This window comes from Clarias gariepinus, chromosome 7 (assembly GCF_024256425.1).
Source record: "Clarias gariepinus isolate MV-2021 ecotype Netherlands chromosome 7, CGAR_prim_01v2, whole genome shotgun sequence".
NCBI lineage: Eukaryota > Metazoa > Chordata > Actinopteri > Siluriformes > Clariidae > Clarias > Clarias gariepinus.
Window position 1 is genome coordinate 3,013,462 of NC_071106.1, and position 16,487 is coordinate 3,029,948.

General features: G+C 38.1%; 1 protein-coding gene across 1 annotated transcript; it reads right to left on the reverse strand.

Annotated features, from left to right (window-relative positions):
- Window positions 1-983: 983 nt before the first annotated feature.
- Window positions 984-13,593, reverse strand: LOC128528137 (NACHT, LRR and PYD domains-containing protein 3-like). The gene is made up of 8 exons (XM_053500892.1): window positions 13,586-13,593; window positions 12,076-12,133; window positions 10,725-10,929; window positions 8,121-9,882; window positions 7,651-7,824; window positions 7,035-7,208; window positions 3,307-3,474; window positions 984-1,353 (listed from the first exon to the last, which is right to left on the reverse strand). Exons 1-8 carry the CDS (start codon window positions 13,591-13,593, stop codon window positions 1,176-1,178), a joined length of 2,727 nt encoding a protein of 908 aa, XP_053356867.1. The 3' UTR covers window positions 984-1,175.
- Window positions 13,594-16,487: the final 2,894 nt, after the last annotated feature.

Consider the following 16,487-nt stretch of genomic DNA (forward strand, 5'->3'; position numbering starts at 1 on the left):
ATATATAAAATGAAGACATAAATATGATTATTTGAATGTGCCTGCCATGGATGATACCCACAACTCCATCAATGCGGTTTGTTTTTCATTTATGTATGAATCTGCACATGATTTGCGCGCTGTAAAAGCAAAGTTTTATTTATTATTTCCGACACTGTCGGCTGTGTCACTGTTTCATAACGTATCAGTCACCAGAATATGACATGTTCATTAACCAGTTACATACTGCACGTGATAAGTTCCAAAAAAAAAAAAAAACTTTACATTTTCGCCCAAAGTGTCTTTTATGAGTTCTGTGTCAATGCTACTAAAACGTCTCTCCTCAGCGTGTCTCTGCCTGAACACCATTTTCTCGCTACTCCTAACCAATTAAGGCACCTTCGGAGCGCTCCTACATTTTAGTGGATATAGGAGTGATTTCCTATTTTAAGAATGTTAATAAACTGCTCTCGTTCCTACTCCTAAAATTAGGACAAAAATTGCATCACTCAGACTTTTTTCTGAGACCATTTAGGAGTGATTTCCTACTCTGAGACGCTTAGTAAATGTGGGATATATAGCAATGCTATTATAGAAAGGAGTACATTTAACTGTACCTTGAGTGCTTTTTGTATCGTTACTTTTGACAATAATATGGTTAATTTTTAGAAAAAAATAGTAATTACAAAGTGAATTTCAATGTTTTCAGAAATGAGTCGGATCCAATCTTTGCACTCACTGAAAGTAGAGGCCCAAAGGCAGAAAGACCCAAAAACAAGCTGAAAACAAATGCATTAAAGGTCAGCATCTGGTGATGTCCATGGATTCTAAACTGCAATGGATTTGCATCCAGGTGTTAAAAATTGTCTAATGTCTGTGCTAGTTTGTTTCATTACTTTTGAGCTTATCAAAATAGAAGCACTGTTTTTTTTTATTTCTATAATTTATAAAGGGTTAGTGTAATATTCATGTTAATTTGGAATTTAAAGGGGTCTACACTTAAATTACATCTTAACTGCTCCATGTAAAATCCATTGTGTTGATGTATAAAGACAAAAATATGAAATCAGATGTACACCTACAAATCAGCCATTACATCACTATCTATAGTAAATTTATCTAAATGCCCTGGAATGTTAAGAGAAAAGTGTTTAACTGTTTACACTCGGTTCGATCCCCACATGTAGAGTTGTGTCTTACATGAGTGTCTGCAGTCTGTAATGTGGATCCTGCAGCAAAGCCGAGAGCTGATTCACTTTAATGTCTTCAGGTGTTCTGTACCTCAGATCCAGCTCATTGTGCAGTAACGGGTTTTTACCCACAATGTTAGTGAGACACTTGCAGGCTTCCTCTGCATCAGCACTTTTTAACAACCTGTAGAGTAAATAACATCAGCACATTAATAACTGTGTATGGAAACAACAAGGAACTGATGGTTATGTGCTTTAGCTGTGATTCAGTTTCTGATTTTAATGTGTATCTGTATCCGAATGTATCAGCTACAGAATTAGTGCATACTAACCATCATTTCTTAATAAATTATTATTCATTTAATAACTAGTTAAAGGGATCATCCAAAAACATTTTTCATTAAATGTTAATATGATCTTTAGGGTCCTAATGAAAAGTTTGTAATATATTTAATTAAAAATTCTCAATGGTTGTGTAAAAAAAACACTACTTTTAACTGGTAAAAACTAGCTCTATTCTCAGCAACCTATTTCAGTGCATGTTCCTTTAAATGCTTATGATCTCTGCTGAGCCCGGCCTCCCAGTTCTGTGGGGCGTGTCTTCACAACACACGTGGGGTATAGCCACGGGAGTGTAGTCCAGTGCGGGCAATGCTTTGGACTGCATTACCCACAAAGCATTGCCCACAACGCAGTGCTTTGTGGGTAATGCAGTCCAAACTGGAAGACGCTGGAATATAGAGCCTGAGTCTGTTTTCTTAAGTAGTTTTTGGTTTGATTTAAGTACAGAACCTACGCGGAAGTTTGTAATATCACCTGACAACGCAGAAATTAAAAGAATGGACATGCATCAACTCTCGAGCCAGTGATGAGCCACTGCGTCCTCATCACTGCATGGGCATGAATTAACAGGCTGTCACGCTGCCGCGAGCAACAACAACATAAAGCGAAGAAGCTTACTGAGAGAGATACGGACGCAATGTGTTTACTGATGTGTTTACATGACTTCTTAATCTTCGACAGATATCGTTATAAACCATCTAACGTAACAAAGGTAAGCATAATATAGTTTTCCGACTACGTACACAGTTTGCAACAAGACAATCACCTTAATGCATTGTTTATTATAAACGTGCAATTAGGGATTATATAGAGACGGATGTACATAGAGAAAAAGCCATAACCATGTTCTATGAGAGTGTAAGTTAACTTACACTCCGCATTCATCGTGATTATTAGAAAAGGCGATCTGCAAAGATTCATAGAAAAATAAATTACTCACCGAGCCTGGTGAAGATGAAGCAGGAACACGAAGCGTTAGTACAGATCCATTTTTCAGGAGCAGCTTTCTAGTAAAACCTGCTTTATATTGACCCGCGTTTATAAAGCAGTCTGGTGAAAAATGATTAGTGCAAACATGAACGCATTTAGGTAGATCGGCGGGGACGTTAGCTTTAAAAACTAAATTCAGCCACTGCGTCCTCAGTGGCTCAGATACCTAACCCTAGGTAGGTACCCTAGGTCACTAACCCTAGGTAGTGAATGACGACTGCTGTGTTCGCTATTACACCCAACAACTGTACACAACACTCGCTTAGGCGACATTTTGCTCCAGCGGCGAAAAACAATGGCCGACAGCTTCTTCTCACTCGGGGCGGTTCTTTGCTAAAACACCAGTGTTTTAGCCAGTATCAACTATAGTAGGAGCGCCCTCTTGCGGTGTGGCGTCACAGTGACAGGCATTTGCGATTGGCCTGATTTCAGAAGGGGCATGTTATTGTAATAAATGAAAAGAAAACCACTGGGCGGCTCTTTATCATCGTAGAGTGGTTGTGTACGCACTCTCCTAACACACAGTTCAGTCCAAACAGCTTAAAAAAGTGCATGTAGGCCTGTATGACCCCTTTAATAAGAGTCTGTAGTGTTATTGTTTAGGTTTATTCAACACAAAACTCTATTCAGAACGTTTTCCTGGATAATCAGAAAACCCTTTAACATTACGATGTGATATAGTGACACCGAATAATTGTAATTAAATCATTCAGCAAAATTAAATCATTGTCAGTGAGCATCTAGATTGTTGATTGATTAATTTATTAAGTTATACATTTGTTTGTTTGTTTATTGTTTTCCTCACCTCAGTGTGTTCAGTGTACAGTCTGGATCCTGTAGTAAATCAGTGAGCAGCTTCACTCCTGAGTCTCCAGGGTCGTTCCCTCTGAGATCCAGCTCTATCAGGTGAGATGATTTCAGAACTTCAGCCAGAGCAGTGTATCCTTCCTCTCTTATACTGCAGTCTGAAAGTCTGGAACAAAAGTAAGTCAATAAAAGGGAAAAAGGGGATGTCATTTATTCTCTTTTGGTTCAGGGGTAGCTCAGTGGTTAAGGCATTGGATCCCAGGTTCAAACCCCACAACCACCAAGTTGCCACTGTTGAGCCCTTGAGCAAGGCCCTTAACCCTCAACTGCTCAGATGTGTAATGAAATTTAAAAAGAAATGTAAGTCGCTCTGGATAGGAGCGTCTGCCAAATGCCTAAATGTAAATGTTTATTTTGGTGCGTTACATATGGAACATTTATTAAGATTAAATCTACTCCTACCATATTTTACTCCTGGTTGTGGTTCTTTAGACAGATGAGAACAGAGCAATTACACTCAAGTTCAAGAACATTTGAGCGATGTGATCTCAGTCCACTACCAAAAAAAATGTGACAAAGCTGTGACTAAAATGCTGTGTGTTTTGGAGTTTAGGGCTTTTTGGTAGATGTGAGGTGCAAACTGAGCCAAAAGACAGAGCTGTAGCGCTGCAGAAATACAGTGTGTTATGAAGATTTACATCAATGAACTTGAGTCCAAACTGGAACCTGACAAAAGCAAAGTCTTAGTACAGACACGTCTTCTCCACTGTTCTGTGTGAACGAAAACATTTTATTTGACCGTACACACCAAAAAACGCTGGGTTGTTTTTTCTACCCAAGCGCTGGTCATTTTTCTGGGTTATTTACAGAGAGTTGGGTAGTTTTTGTGTAACCCAGCTGCTGGGTTGAAGTTTGATTGGCTCCTCCCCCAAAGTTCACCGGTGGATTCAGCGGCTGTCAGTCAGAGCTTCGTGTCTCTCTTCAGCTCCCACACCGCTGATGACGGTTCATTTAAGGGAAAATGACGTTAAATACAAGGTCTGTATACACATGTTCACTCACCTAAGTCACATATGACTGAAAAATTACTATATATAACATTTATTACTGTTACCGTGTTAATGTTACACTTAAACTTTCAGGCTGGTCTGAGGTAAGATAATTTAGCTGACAATAGCTGCTATAGTTAGCCAGAGAACCCCACCTGTGTGTGAAAGAAACGGATAAGATGTCTGAGCTTTTTATCTTTCTCTGTAGAATGTTTGCAGGGTGACGAAACTGTAACTGTAGTATTAGCATGACGCTAGCATTTAGTTAGGTTGCTAGCGTTAGCAACCACATTAACATTAGAACTTTATTAATCTCACTGTTTGAGACAATAAAATGCTGTGTTACAAAACACTGACCCTCTCACAAATATACACACCTGCTAACCCTCCTGTTTTTCACTAGCTAGTAATTTACTCCGCGGTCAAAAGTTGCCCCTGTTTCTCCCTAGTTATAACAATATTTTACATATTTACCCCTTTAGCAAGTAATATGCAAATATGACTGCTGCATGTAAGCTAACCAGGTAGCCCTCTTTAACCAAAGTTGCTTGTGACTCAGACTAAATGAACCATCAGTCAGCTGTACAGATAACTACTAGATGGAAGTATTAATATTTGGGTGATTGTAATGTGCCAGTATGACCCCAGATATGACGATGCATTTCCTCGGTAATTAGCTTAAAATCAACACAGACCACAAGATCAACTAGTCTGACTAATATATATATTTTATATATATAGGCTATATATATATATCTATATATATATATATATATATATATATATATGTGTGTGTGCGTGTGTATGAGCTTTATCCCAAAAGCCATGCTTATTTTGCTTATTTTATTTTTGGTAGTAGCTGTCTCCATGTTTTTTTGTTTCAGGTTACCTATACCCTAGCTTTGTAATTTTTTTTATTTATTGATAGTCTTATTCATTTTAATCTTTGTTATTCAACAAATTTTTAACTTTCTTTCATTTCTTTAAGGTACCAACATGGTGGAATACCTCCAGCAGGCTGAAGTGTCAAGGCCGTACCCCTACTGTACATCCTGACGTTGGAAAATATTGACCAGCGCTGCTCTCAGGTATTCACCATTCTGGTGGGACAGGCTCTGGAGCAATACACACTACTTGGGGCGGTTGATGTGTGCTTCAAGGCATTTTATATTTTTGACATTAACTATTCAAAGCAGTGTGCTCCTGTAGAGGACTTTTTGTAATGTTGCTATCAAATAGCGAGGCCTACTTGAGTCATAGACAGTGTTTGTATGTTAAAACGGAACCAGGGCTGGATAGTTTTGTTCTGCAGAAAAGATATCTAATGTCACACAGAGATCCTGCTCTGTAAAAGCTGCCTCAGCCTATTTGTGCAATTCCCCAATCTGCCATTGTGAGTAATAGTATAGTAATGATCTTGTCCTTTTAAAAAATTAATGTTTTTTCTATGAACATTTAATAGGATGTTGTTTATTGCGTACATGTATGGTTTGAAAAACTTGAAAGTTTTTTTTTTTTTTTTTATTTGTAATAGACCAGTATATAAAAGTAATTTAACTGTTTAACAGACATGTTTTCTTTTTACAGATTCACTGTAGAACATGAAAATAATAATAACCTATTTGTGAGGTAGAATTAACCCAACATTTCAGTTAAAATGAACCAACATCTGGGTAGAACATTTGACCAATTTATGTGGTAGAATTAACCCAGCATTATAGTTAAATATGACCCAGCATTTGGGTTGAATATTTAACCCATTTTGCTGGGTTAAAAAAATAACCTATTTTTCTGGGTTAAATTAACCCAGCATGTAGTTAGTCCAATAGTTACCCAGCTGCTGGGTTAAAAACAACCCAGATTGGGTTGTTTTTAACCCAGCATTTTTTAGGGTGTAAAGTCTGTAAAGACTCCAAAATTAATAATTCATGTCAGTGCCAGATGTGTCTTTCCAGAGTGCCAGAGTTTTTCCTGAAACTGCGGATTTACTGGGATTTTCACACACTTCACAGTCACTAGATCTTAATCCAATAGAGCAACTTTGGGATGTGATGGAACAGGAGAGTCGCATCATGGACGTGCTGTGAACAGATCTACATTGACTGTGTGATGTTCTCATGTCAATATGGACAAAAATCTATAAGGAACATTTCCAGCACCTCGTTTAACCTATGGTCACAAAGAATTAAAGCAGTTCTGAAGGTGTAAAGGGACAGATGCTCAGGCCGGTGATTAGTATACTGCTGATGCTGAATGCTGAGAGTTTGGAGAACACGAGAGTGAAAATGTGGTTGCTGCAGCTGATGTTACATAAACAACCAGTTTGTTACATTTCTTCTCATTTCTGTAAGGTAACCTACATCATTAGATTTATTAAGAAATGGGGGAGGGGTCAAGACTTTTGCACAGTACTGTAATTTTGCTATGCAAGAGGTTCTGTTCTAGGCCCCGTCAACATTCAGCCTCAGCTGCTTTTTAATGGGTTTAAACTCACAAACCGACTCTAACGTAACTCACATTCTCTTGTTAAGTTGTTCACTCCTGACTAAGATTCATTGTTACTCTAAATGCACTGCTGAATGAGTGACTCTATAATCAGTTCCTACAGGATACAAATATACTGACAGTGAAGTAAAAATATCACTGATCCAGTAACTTATGCTATTAACTGACTTACACAAGTTTCTGGAGTTTACAGGATGAACTCTTCAGTAAAGTAGAGATCTGTTTCACTCCTGCATTTCCCAGGGTGTTCTCACTCAGGTCCAGCTCTGTCAGGTGTGAAGGGTTTGAAGTAAGAACTGATATCAGATCAGTACAGCCTCTCTCTGTAATACCGCTCTTACTCAGCCTGCAGACAGAGAACACAGCTGAGACACAGATCTTTAAATACAGAACAGATAACCAACCATCATAAACATTAAACATTTATAACTAATGGACTCATGCTGGACATGAGGAGCGAACACACACTGCACTTCAGTCCTTCACAAACATTCACATACTTCAAAAAAAATAAACCAGGATAAAAAACAGAGAAAACTAAATCATTATATAAACTTATCCATTTGTCTGTGAGCAGACTCATCACTGATGTCACTGTACTGTGTAAAATAATTAAAACACATTGTGAGATGATTTTGTGGAGGTATATCACCATATTATAGTAATGGTGACAAGAACACAAGAATTAATGAATTACTGTGCAGATACATCTTTCTCTGCAATGTGCGTGTGTTTCTTGATTGTATACCCTTTATGTAAAGTCTATATAATATGAGAGACAAACCAACCTCAGTGTCTTCAGTTTACAGTTTGGACTCTTCAGTCCAGCACAAAGCAGCTTCACTCCTGAGTCCTCCAGAGGATTCCTGCTCAGATCCACCTCAGTCAGCTTGGAGGATTCTGAGCTGAGAACTGTGTGTAAAGCCGAGCAGCTTCTCTCTGTCAGGTTACACTCACTGAGTCTGAAAGCAGAAAATGTCAGAGGAGCTTAAAAAAACAGTTTTAAACATTAATTGTTTAAGTATATGTAGATCACTGCTGTTTCTCGCCTATCTGTACATTAGCCCTATAACACACTACATCACATCACCTGATATCAGATGTTGGTATTGAATAGTTTTTTCACATAAATGAGCTCAGTATCAGACTGATGTCCAACACCAGTATCAGTACCAATGCAGTCATATTTAGAATAAATAAATTACTAAGAGTAGATCGACATTTTGCTGTAAAATCCAATCAGAACAGTTTTACTTACAGAGCTGTTGTGGCTTCCTGTACGACTGGCAGCAGTCTCTTAAAGCATTCATCTGATCTTATGAACTTCTGAAGCATAAACACTTCAAGATCCTCCTCTGATGTCAGTAACACAAAGACCAGAGCAGACCACTGAGTAGGTGAGAGTTCAGCTTCAGAGAGACGTCCTGAGCTCATGTAGCTTTGGATCTCTTTCACCAGTGAATCATCATTTAACTCGTTTAGACAGTAGAACAGATTAATTAATCTCTCTGGAGATGGATTTTGTTCAAACTTTAACTTGATGTACTCGACCGCGTCCTTTTGGTAGTCAGAGCTGCTTCCTGTGTGTGACAGCAGACCTCGAATGAGCTTCTGATTAGACTCCACTGAGAGACCCAGAAGGAAGCGTAGGAAAAGGTCCAAGTGTCCGTTCTCACTCTGTAAGGCCTGGTCCACTGCACTCTTGAGGAACTCAGACATTTCTGATTTATTGAAAAGACCAGACAGATCAGTGCTTTGTTTTATTGTTGTCTTTTTGTCGAGGAAGCAGAGAAATGTGTATAAAGCAGCCAAAAACTCCTGAACACTCAGATGCACAAAGCTGAACATCTTCCCCAGGTGGAGTCCAGACTCGGTTCTGAAGATCTGAGTACACACTCCTGAGTACACTGCCACTTCTTTAACATCAATGCCACACTCTCTCAGGTCTTCCTCATAGAACATCAGGTTTCCTTTTTCCAGCTGTTGGAAAGCCAGTTTTCCCAAAGCCAGGATACTCTCCCTGGTCTGGGGAAGATCAGGGTCACATTTCTGCTGGTACTTTTGGTCCTTGTGTTTAATCTGAAAGACCAGGAAGTGTGTGAACATTTGAGTCAGGGTCTTGGGGATCTCTCCACTCTCTGCTTCACCCAACATTCTCTCTAGAACAGTGGCTGAGATCCAGCAGAAGACTGGGATGTGGCACATGATGTAGAGGCTTCTGGAAGACTTCATGTGTGAGATGATTTTATTGGCCAAGCTCTGATCACTGATCTTCTTCATGAAGTACTCTTCTTTCTGAGGGTCACTGAACCCTCGTACCTCTGTTACCTGGTTTACACAATCAGGAGGGATCTGATTGGCAGCTGCTGGTCGAGTGGTGATCCAGAGGCGAGCAGAGGAAAGCAGGTTTCCCTTGATGAGGTTTGTCAACAACACATCCATTGATGCTGATTCTGTCACATCACACAACATCTCATTCTTCTGGAAATTTAGAGGAAGTCGACACTCATCCAGACCATCAAAGATGAACAGAACTTTGTAGACATCACTGTCTATTACTTCCAAGTCCTTAAGTTCAGGAAAAAACTGATGAAGAAGCGTAATCAGACTAAAGTTTTCCTGCTTCACCAAGTTCAGTTCTCTGAAGGAAAGAGGAAACAGGAAGAGGACGTCCTGATTCACTGTCCCTTCAGCCCAGTCCAGAACGAACTTCTGCACAGAGACGGTTTTTCCAATTCCAGCTACTCCTTTAGTCAGCACACTTCTGATGGACTTGTCTTTAAAGAGCTCATTACATTTGATGGGTGTCTCCTCTACTGCTGGTCTCCTGGACGCTGTCTGAAGCTGTCTCACCTCATGTTCATTATTGACGTCTCCACTCCCACCCTCTGTGATGTAGAGCTCTGTGTAGATCTGATTCAGAAGTGTTGATGTCCCATGCTGTGAGACTCCTTCATTAATTCTTTTACATTTATCTAGAAGTTTGGATTTGAGCTTCCGCTGATACACAGAGGCCAGCTCTAACAAACAGGAGAAATGTGATGTCATTATTTTCATGTACGTATAATACATAAATACATAAAATGAATACTGATCAAAAATAGGATTAATTTCTAATAAATACATAAGAACAAACAGACATTTTAGGAAGCAAATTTTAAATTCTAATTCAAATTCTTATTCGTCACATAAACGACCATACACAGTATGATATGCAGTGAAATGTTTACACGACTGTTTGTGACCTAAAAAGAAAATAAGAGAGGCGAATGCCAATAGAAAATAATGTAAAATATAAAATTTTGTTACAATAAAATAAAGTATAAAAAAGAAATATGTAAAAATGTAAAAAGTATGAAGTGTATAAATAAGCTGTATAGAGTAGATGGAACGTGTAATGTGTGCAGTGTGAAACAGCAACAGTGTGTGTGGTCATGGAGTGTGAAATGAAATGATGAGCAGCAGTGGTATTGTCCATCTTTAAAGTTCAATAGTGGTCCTCATTTATATGTAAACAGAACGAGAAATGTGCAACATATATGTTCTGTGTGCTGCAGTTCTGTGTAAATGTTCAAATGTTCAGTCTGGTTGGTTTTTGTTGAGCTCCAACACATGTGTGAAGGAAACATAGCAAGTCCAATCAGTTGAGTCCTATGTGGAGTTCTGGTTGAGAGCCTGTATAGCCTGCGTGAAGAAGCTCCTCCTCAGTCTCTCTAGGATTATCTCTACTACGAATTCATTTGTTTACAAAAAAAAATTTATAATGTGAATAAAAATTTATCAGTATGATTATATAGACCAGAAGACCAGTCTGTCTCCTTTATAGAATTTATAGAATATTTTAATGATCTAAAACTCTTACTGATCTGCAGTTTGTGAGCGAGGTCTTTCTGCTTCATGTTCTTCAGGTGGTGTAGTGTGATCTTCAGCACACCCTCTCTAACACAGTCCAGATCCTGCTCCTCCTCCTCCTCCTCCTCAGAGCATGCTGGGTAATCAGCACTAAGTAAGTTCTTGAATCTGTTCAACTTGTTTTTCAATAACGTGATAAATTTGTGCTCCAGCTCCTGATAAAAAACATAATGAAATAAAATTTAAAAAAGAACGTTTGTGGATAACATGTGATTTTATTGTGCTGCTGAATTCTAGATTCTGATTGGTCAGAGGGTGTTGATGAACAGCAGCTCTGACAGTAGTGCAGCTACAAATCAAAGCTTTATATTAATGCTGTGTTTCTAATATGTCATTGTTTCTATAGTAACGGCTCATTCACAGAGACCTGTATGGTGGATTTACTACATAAACACTACACAGTGTTCAGGCTGATGATTGATATTGTAAAGTTTCTTTAAGTACCCGCTTCTGGTTGAAGATCTCGTCACATGGATCCCCCGTGTGTCTCTCTGGGATGCGTCTGGTGTCTGGGGATGATTCTCTCTACCTAGAAAATGGTTCTGGCCTTGACTGGTGTTGGCAACTGTTTCTCTGGGAACTTGACAGTTCGATAGTTCAGGACGGGAACTTCTTACAAGTCTACCTGGGTCTTCAATAACTACCTGACTCCATATAAACATCTATTATAGCTGAACTGCCTGCCACCTAACACACTGTATAAATGCAGATCATTTACTGCTTTCTGTTTCACCCAGATGAGGATGGGTTCCCTGTTGAGTCTGGTTCCTCTCAAGGTTTCTTCCTATTACCATCTCAGGGAGTTTTTCCTTGCCACTGTCGCCCTCAGCTTGCTCACCAGGGACAAACTGAACATTTTGATTCATACAAATTTCATACAAACTTAAATAATTCTTTTGATTGTGTAAAGCTGCTTTGCGGCAATGAAAATAGCTAAAAGCGCTATACAAATAAAATTGAATTGAATTGAATTTAGCATGTATGGAAGGAGCCTCAGCATTAATGCTTTGTAACCGTCAAAGTTAAAGCTGTGACTATTTTATTCCCACATGGGAAAGACTTTATGACAGAGGAGTTTACACTTTGAGGTAGGAACTATAAATTACAGCAGATAATTCTTTTATTATATATTTAATATTTTGGACAACTGCACATGATGTTAATCTAATTTTTAATTTTAAAAATAGCCCATAGCTAAATTATTAAAAAAAGTAACCATGCCTTATGTAATATTTGACTGTTTACACACACACACACACACACACACACACACACACACACACACACACACACACACACACCTTGAATATGGACTCCAGTGAATTTCTGCAGATGATTTTCGAGCTCTGTTTTGTGATTCTGTGGATAAACAAACACTGTAAACGTTACATTTATAGCACCACACACTCACGACACAAATTCACTCAGTTGTATTTCTTAATGTTCCAGGTCTGTCAGATTTCTGTGCTGTTTCTTTATGATGCTGCACATTAATGCTTAGATCAGTTGTCCATTTTAATAGGAACATCGACACATCTTTGCAGTTATCTAATCGGCCGATCATGTTGCAGCAGTACAGTTCATAAAATCATGTAAATAAAGGTCAGAAGCTTTGAGTAAAGCTCACACTGAACATCAGAACGAAGGAAATTTGTGATCTCTGTAACTATAACTGTGGCATGGTTGTTGGTACCAGAATGACCTGTACAAAGTATTTCTAAAACTTATGATCTCGTGGGATTTTCACACACAACAGTCTTTGCAGTAGATACAGAATGATCCAAAAACATAAAGCATTGAGCTCTCCAGGATAAATAAAGTGTAAGGGAGTGGAGACTGTGACAGTTGTAAAGATGAACTGATTAAACGAGTGAAATAGGGCGTGCTTTTGCTCAGTCTGAATAAAAGCCTGCAGACAAACTGGCCCTTGATTAAAGACCTCTGCTCTACACTTTATAGTGAAACATATAGTCAACAGAAATGACTGTTGTTCAGCTTGATCAGCCTCGACCGATCACTTTGGATAAAACCGATTCTGTGTGTGTGTACAAGCATCCGAGTGGCGCAACAGAAACACATTTTTATGGCATTACAATATCAAAAGTTATTCACATTAAAACCCTCTGATCGACCTTTTTCTCTAAACTCCGAGCAAATTAGTCTCAAACCCACACATTACACACACTCACACTTACAGGCTTACACTGGCTCAAGACTGTGGAGGTATTTGAGGTGGTAAAATGTTGCCATTTTTAATAACCCTACAGGTAGTACACTCTAAACTATTCACACATCACCATCCTGTGTGGCAGGAGTGAATTATTAGTGACGTTTGTTTAGAAATAATAATTATGGCAGACGGCCCTTGGTTTTAAAGTGAGAAAACTAATATAAGGTACAGTACATTTAATTATTCATGTTTAATTCAGTTGTGAAGCTGTTGAATAAAGCTAGGGTCAAAAAACTTTTCAATTATGACAACTTTTTGTCATGTTTTTTTTTCAAGTCAAGTTTAAGGTTTTAAAATTGTGATGAAAACAAAACAAAACAAAAAACAATTAACATTGAATTAGGATACTTATAAAATTGTGATAATTACAGAATTGCAATATTAATTGAATCGACACCTAAGTATTGTAACAACATTGTAGCGGGTGATGTCTGGTGATTCCTAGGCCTACTGACGATGTCCCTGTACATAAAGTCATCTCCATGAAGACATGTTGTGTTAAGAGTGTGTTGGAGTGGAAGAACTCAGGTGTTCTGCACAGAGCCCTGACTGAACTCAACCCAAGTATGAGGAAGTCTAACCTGGACATTCTTGAAGATGATTGACAGCTGAAGGATTAAGTAAACTGAATCACTACACTTTATAGTTAAAAAAGCTGTTAATCTGTTTATAACTGATTAACAAGTATTATAACAAACAAACTAAATCACTGCTGCTAATCATGATGATGATGATGATGATGATATTTTAAATTTAATATAAAATTGAACTTTCAAGAATCCATTTTATTTTACATTCGACAATCAATGAACAAATTTACATCAAATTTTTTAATCAATGAAAAAACTACCTTTCATGAGTGACTGTTCCCTCTTTAAGGTCGAGTGGGCGTGGCAATGAGTGGTCACTCTTAAAGGACACACAGCTGGATCCAGGAGACCTTGGCCTTATCTCAGTTCCACTAAAGAGTAAAGAGAAATGTCTTAGCATGTTTATCTTCTAAAGTCTCTAAATTTAACATACATTCTGAATCTGATGTTTATGTAAATCATGGTAACTGGTCCTGGTTCTGGTCACACAGAATTTCTTACCAGATGTTACCAGATTTTTTTTCCTAAATTTCTAATCTAAACTACTTACCTTTTCATCTCTCCCAGCTCCTCTTCTAGACTCTTTTCAGACGTCATTTTCTCACACTCCGCTGACATTATTTTAGAAAATCAAACTTCTTATAGCATAAATTTAGGTTAATCCTGGAGAGTAAAAAATCAGAGATTAGGAAATTACTGATATAAACATCCAATTCCTTCAAAGTATCATGTAAATACCGATGTTCACTCTCTCCAACAGCCTGATGGAGCTCAAATGATATGGAAGTTTCAATAAACTAAGCCTTTGTAAAGAGATATTTTATATAATGTTAAATATAAAGATCAAGATTCTTTGTTAATATGAGTAAATACAAAAATATATACTGTAGGTACAAACTGCAAGAGAATAAAACACTTCAGAAAGAGTCACATTTACTCAACAGAACATCTTAAGGAAATGAAAGCATCGTGTTTCTATCACATGAAGGTTTATCAGTCAAAACAGAAACATTAAATAATCATTATGAGGAGTTCTGATCTAAAATGGCACTCTGTGTGTGTGTGTGTGTGTGTGTGTGTGTGTGTGTGTGTGTGTGTGTGTGGCATTGTGTTTATGGGTTTATTGCTGATTATTTTATTCGTGAAAAGAAGAAAAATGTAGTGGAAATATGTCATGAATTGTTAGAATGAATATTAATGTGATTCTCACTTTAACAAATAACAACTGTAAACTTTAGACATCTGTAAGAAACACCACAGGACACACACACACACACCTGTTTATTTCCCTCAGGTTTAGTTACTGCATTAACACTGTGTTATCCACATTTTTATAGTAAAGTGTGTAATGTTTAGACAGAATTTATCTTCATTCAGTAAATAATCCTAACACTCACACATTACAGATTTATGTTCATGTACTCACTGTTTTCTCAGCAAATAACTTCATGTTTTTCTCGCCACAAAAACGAACTTCAGACTTTCACTTTCCCTTTAAACTAGTCTCCTTCTCTTTCTCTCTCTCTCTCCCAGACATGTAATGTAGGCGGGGCATTGGTGTGGAGTAAAGACTTTAATAATGAAACACACAAACACAAACCAACAAAACAGGGAACTAGACATGAGCAAAAACGAGTACAAGCACAGACACCAGTAGACAGACGATACACAACAGACGCACGAGAACCTAAACACAACCCCAAAGTCTATTTATACACCTGTGGCTAAACAACACACAGGTGATCTCAAGGAAATCCATGTGACACAGGTACAGTACATCCTGGGAAGTTAAATCCCAGCCAAAGTCCACATACAGTAAACTACAAAAGTCCATGGGCACAAGGCGCCCTCTAGAGGTTATTCCTGACACACTAATCAGATTAAGTCGATCTGCCAGAAGACTTAATTAACACTAATTATCGGAATAACTAGTGAAAACTGTCACTGTGATAAGAGTGTTCAGCGTCCTGAGCCATGGCCTGGATCATCTCCAGACTTAAACCCAATAGAACACTGTTGTACAGAAGAACAGTGAAGAAGGCAGGAGCAGTGAGGAAACCGTCTTCTGTACATGATCCTCAGGAAGTGATCAAGCAGACACCAGAGGACTGCAGACATGTTTCTGAATCTATACCCAACTGGATCCAGCGGGTTTCCTAATATTACTGACATTTTATGGCACCACAGGAGCCCATGGAAAACCATTTGCAATGCTATACAGTGATTTATTTGTTGTGTCCCAACACAATGTCAACACTAACCACCACATATTGACACCACAGTTTTCAGCACAAGGGAGGATTTCATCAATACAGTACAAGTAACATTTTGGTATTTACTTTCTACGGGTCCTGTGAGGGGACACATGCACAGTACCTGTAATCACTCCTTGGCTCACTGTTTCTCTCCAGGTTTATTCCAGAGTACCACTGCAAAAAAGCAGTAATTTAGAAACTTTTCTCAAAAATCTAAGGTAAAAGTCAACATTCTTTAGGGTTTTGTCTTGTTTTCCCTGCATCACTATGGCTTCACTTGTGAAAGTTCTGGTAGCTAAATGTGAATAATTAAGTTTATATGCTTTGCAATTTTGACTACACAGTCTTTTTTCACCAACTTTTAGGAACATACTGTATTTGAGGGAATTGTTTATGGTGTCTGTCGCTAAACGTTCATGTGTGAAAGATCTGTTACGCATCGAGGCAATGTGTTATTTATAATGTTGTTTAAGAAACTTTTCAGAAAACTCTTCTAACACATCCCGGGCAACAGTTGTTGTTTTTGATAATTTTTTTCTTCCATTACAATATTTCTTTACCTATGAAAGTTGAAAGTTAAAAATCAGTTGCATTTCAAAGTCATTCGTAAAATGGCCGCCAGGTGGCGCAAAGTGACA

Coding starts and splice junctions, on each gene's coding strand:
- LOC128528137 (XM_053500892.1), bottom strand. Junction 10,930..12,075: donor CACTGGAGTCCATATTCAAG/GTGTGTGTGTGT, acceptor GTTTTTTATCAG/GAGCTGGAGCACAAATTTAT. Junction 7,209..7,650: donor TGTAAACTGAAGACACTGAG/GTTGGTTTGTCT, acceptor CTCTGTCTGCAG/GCTGAGTAAGAGCGGTATTA.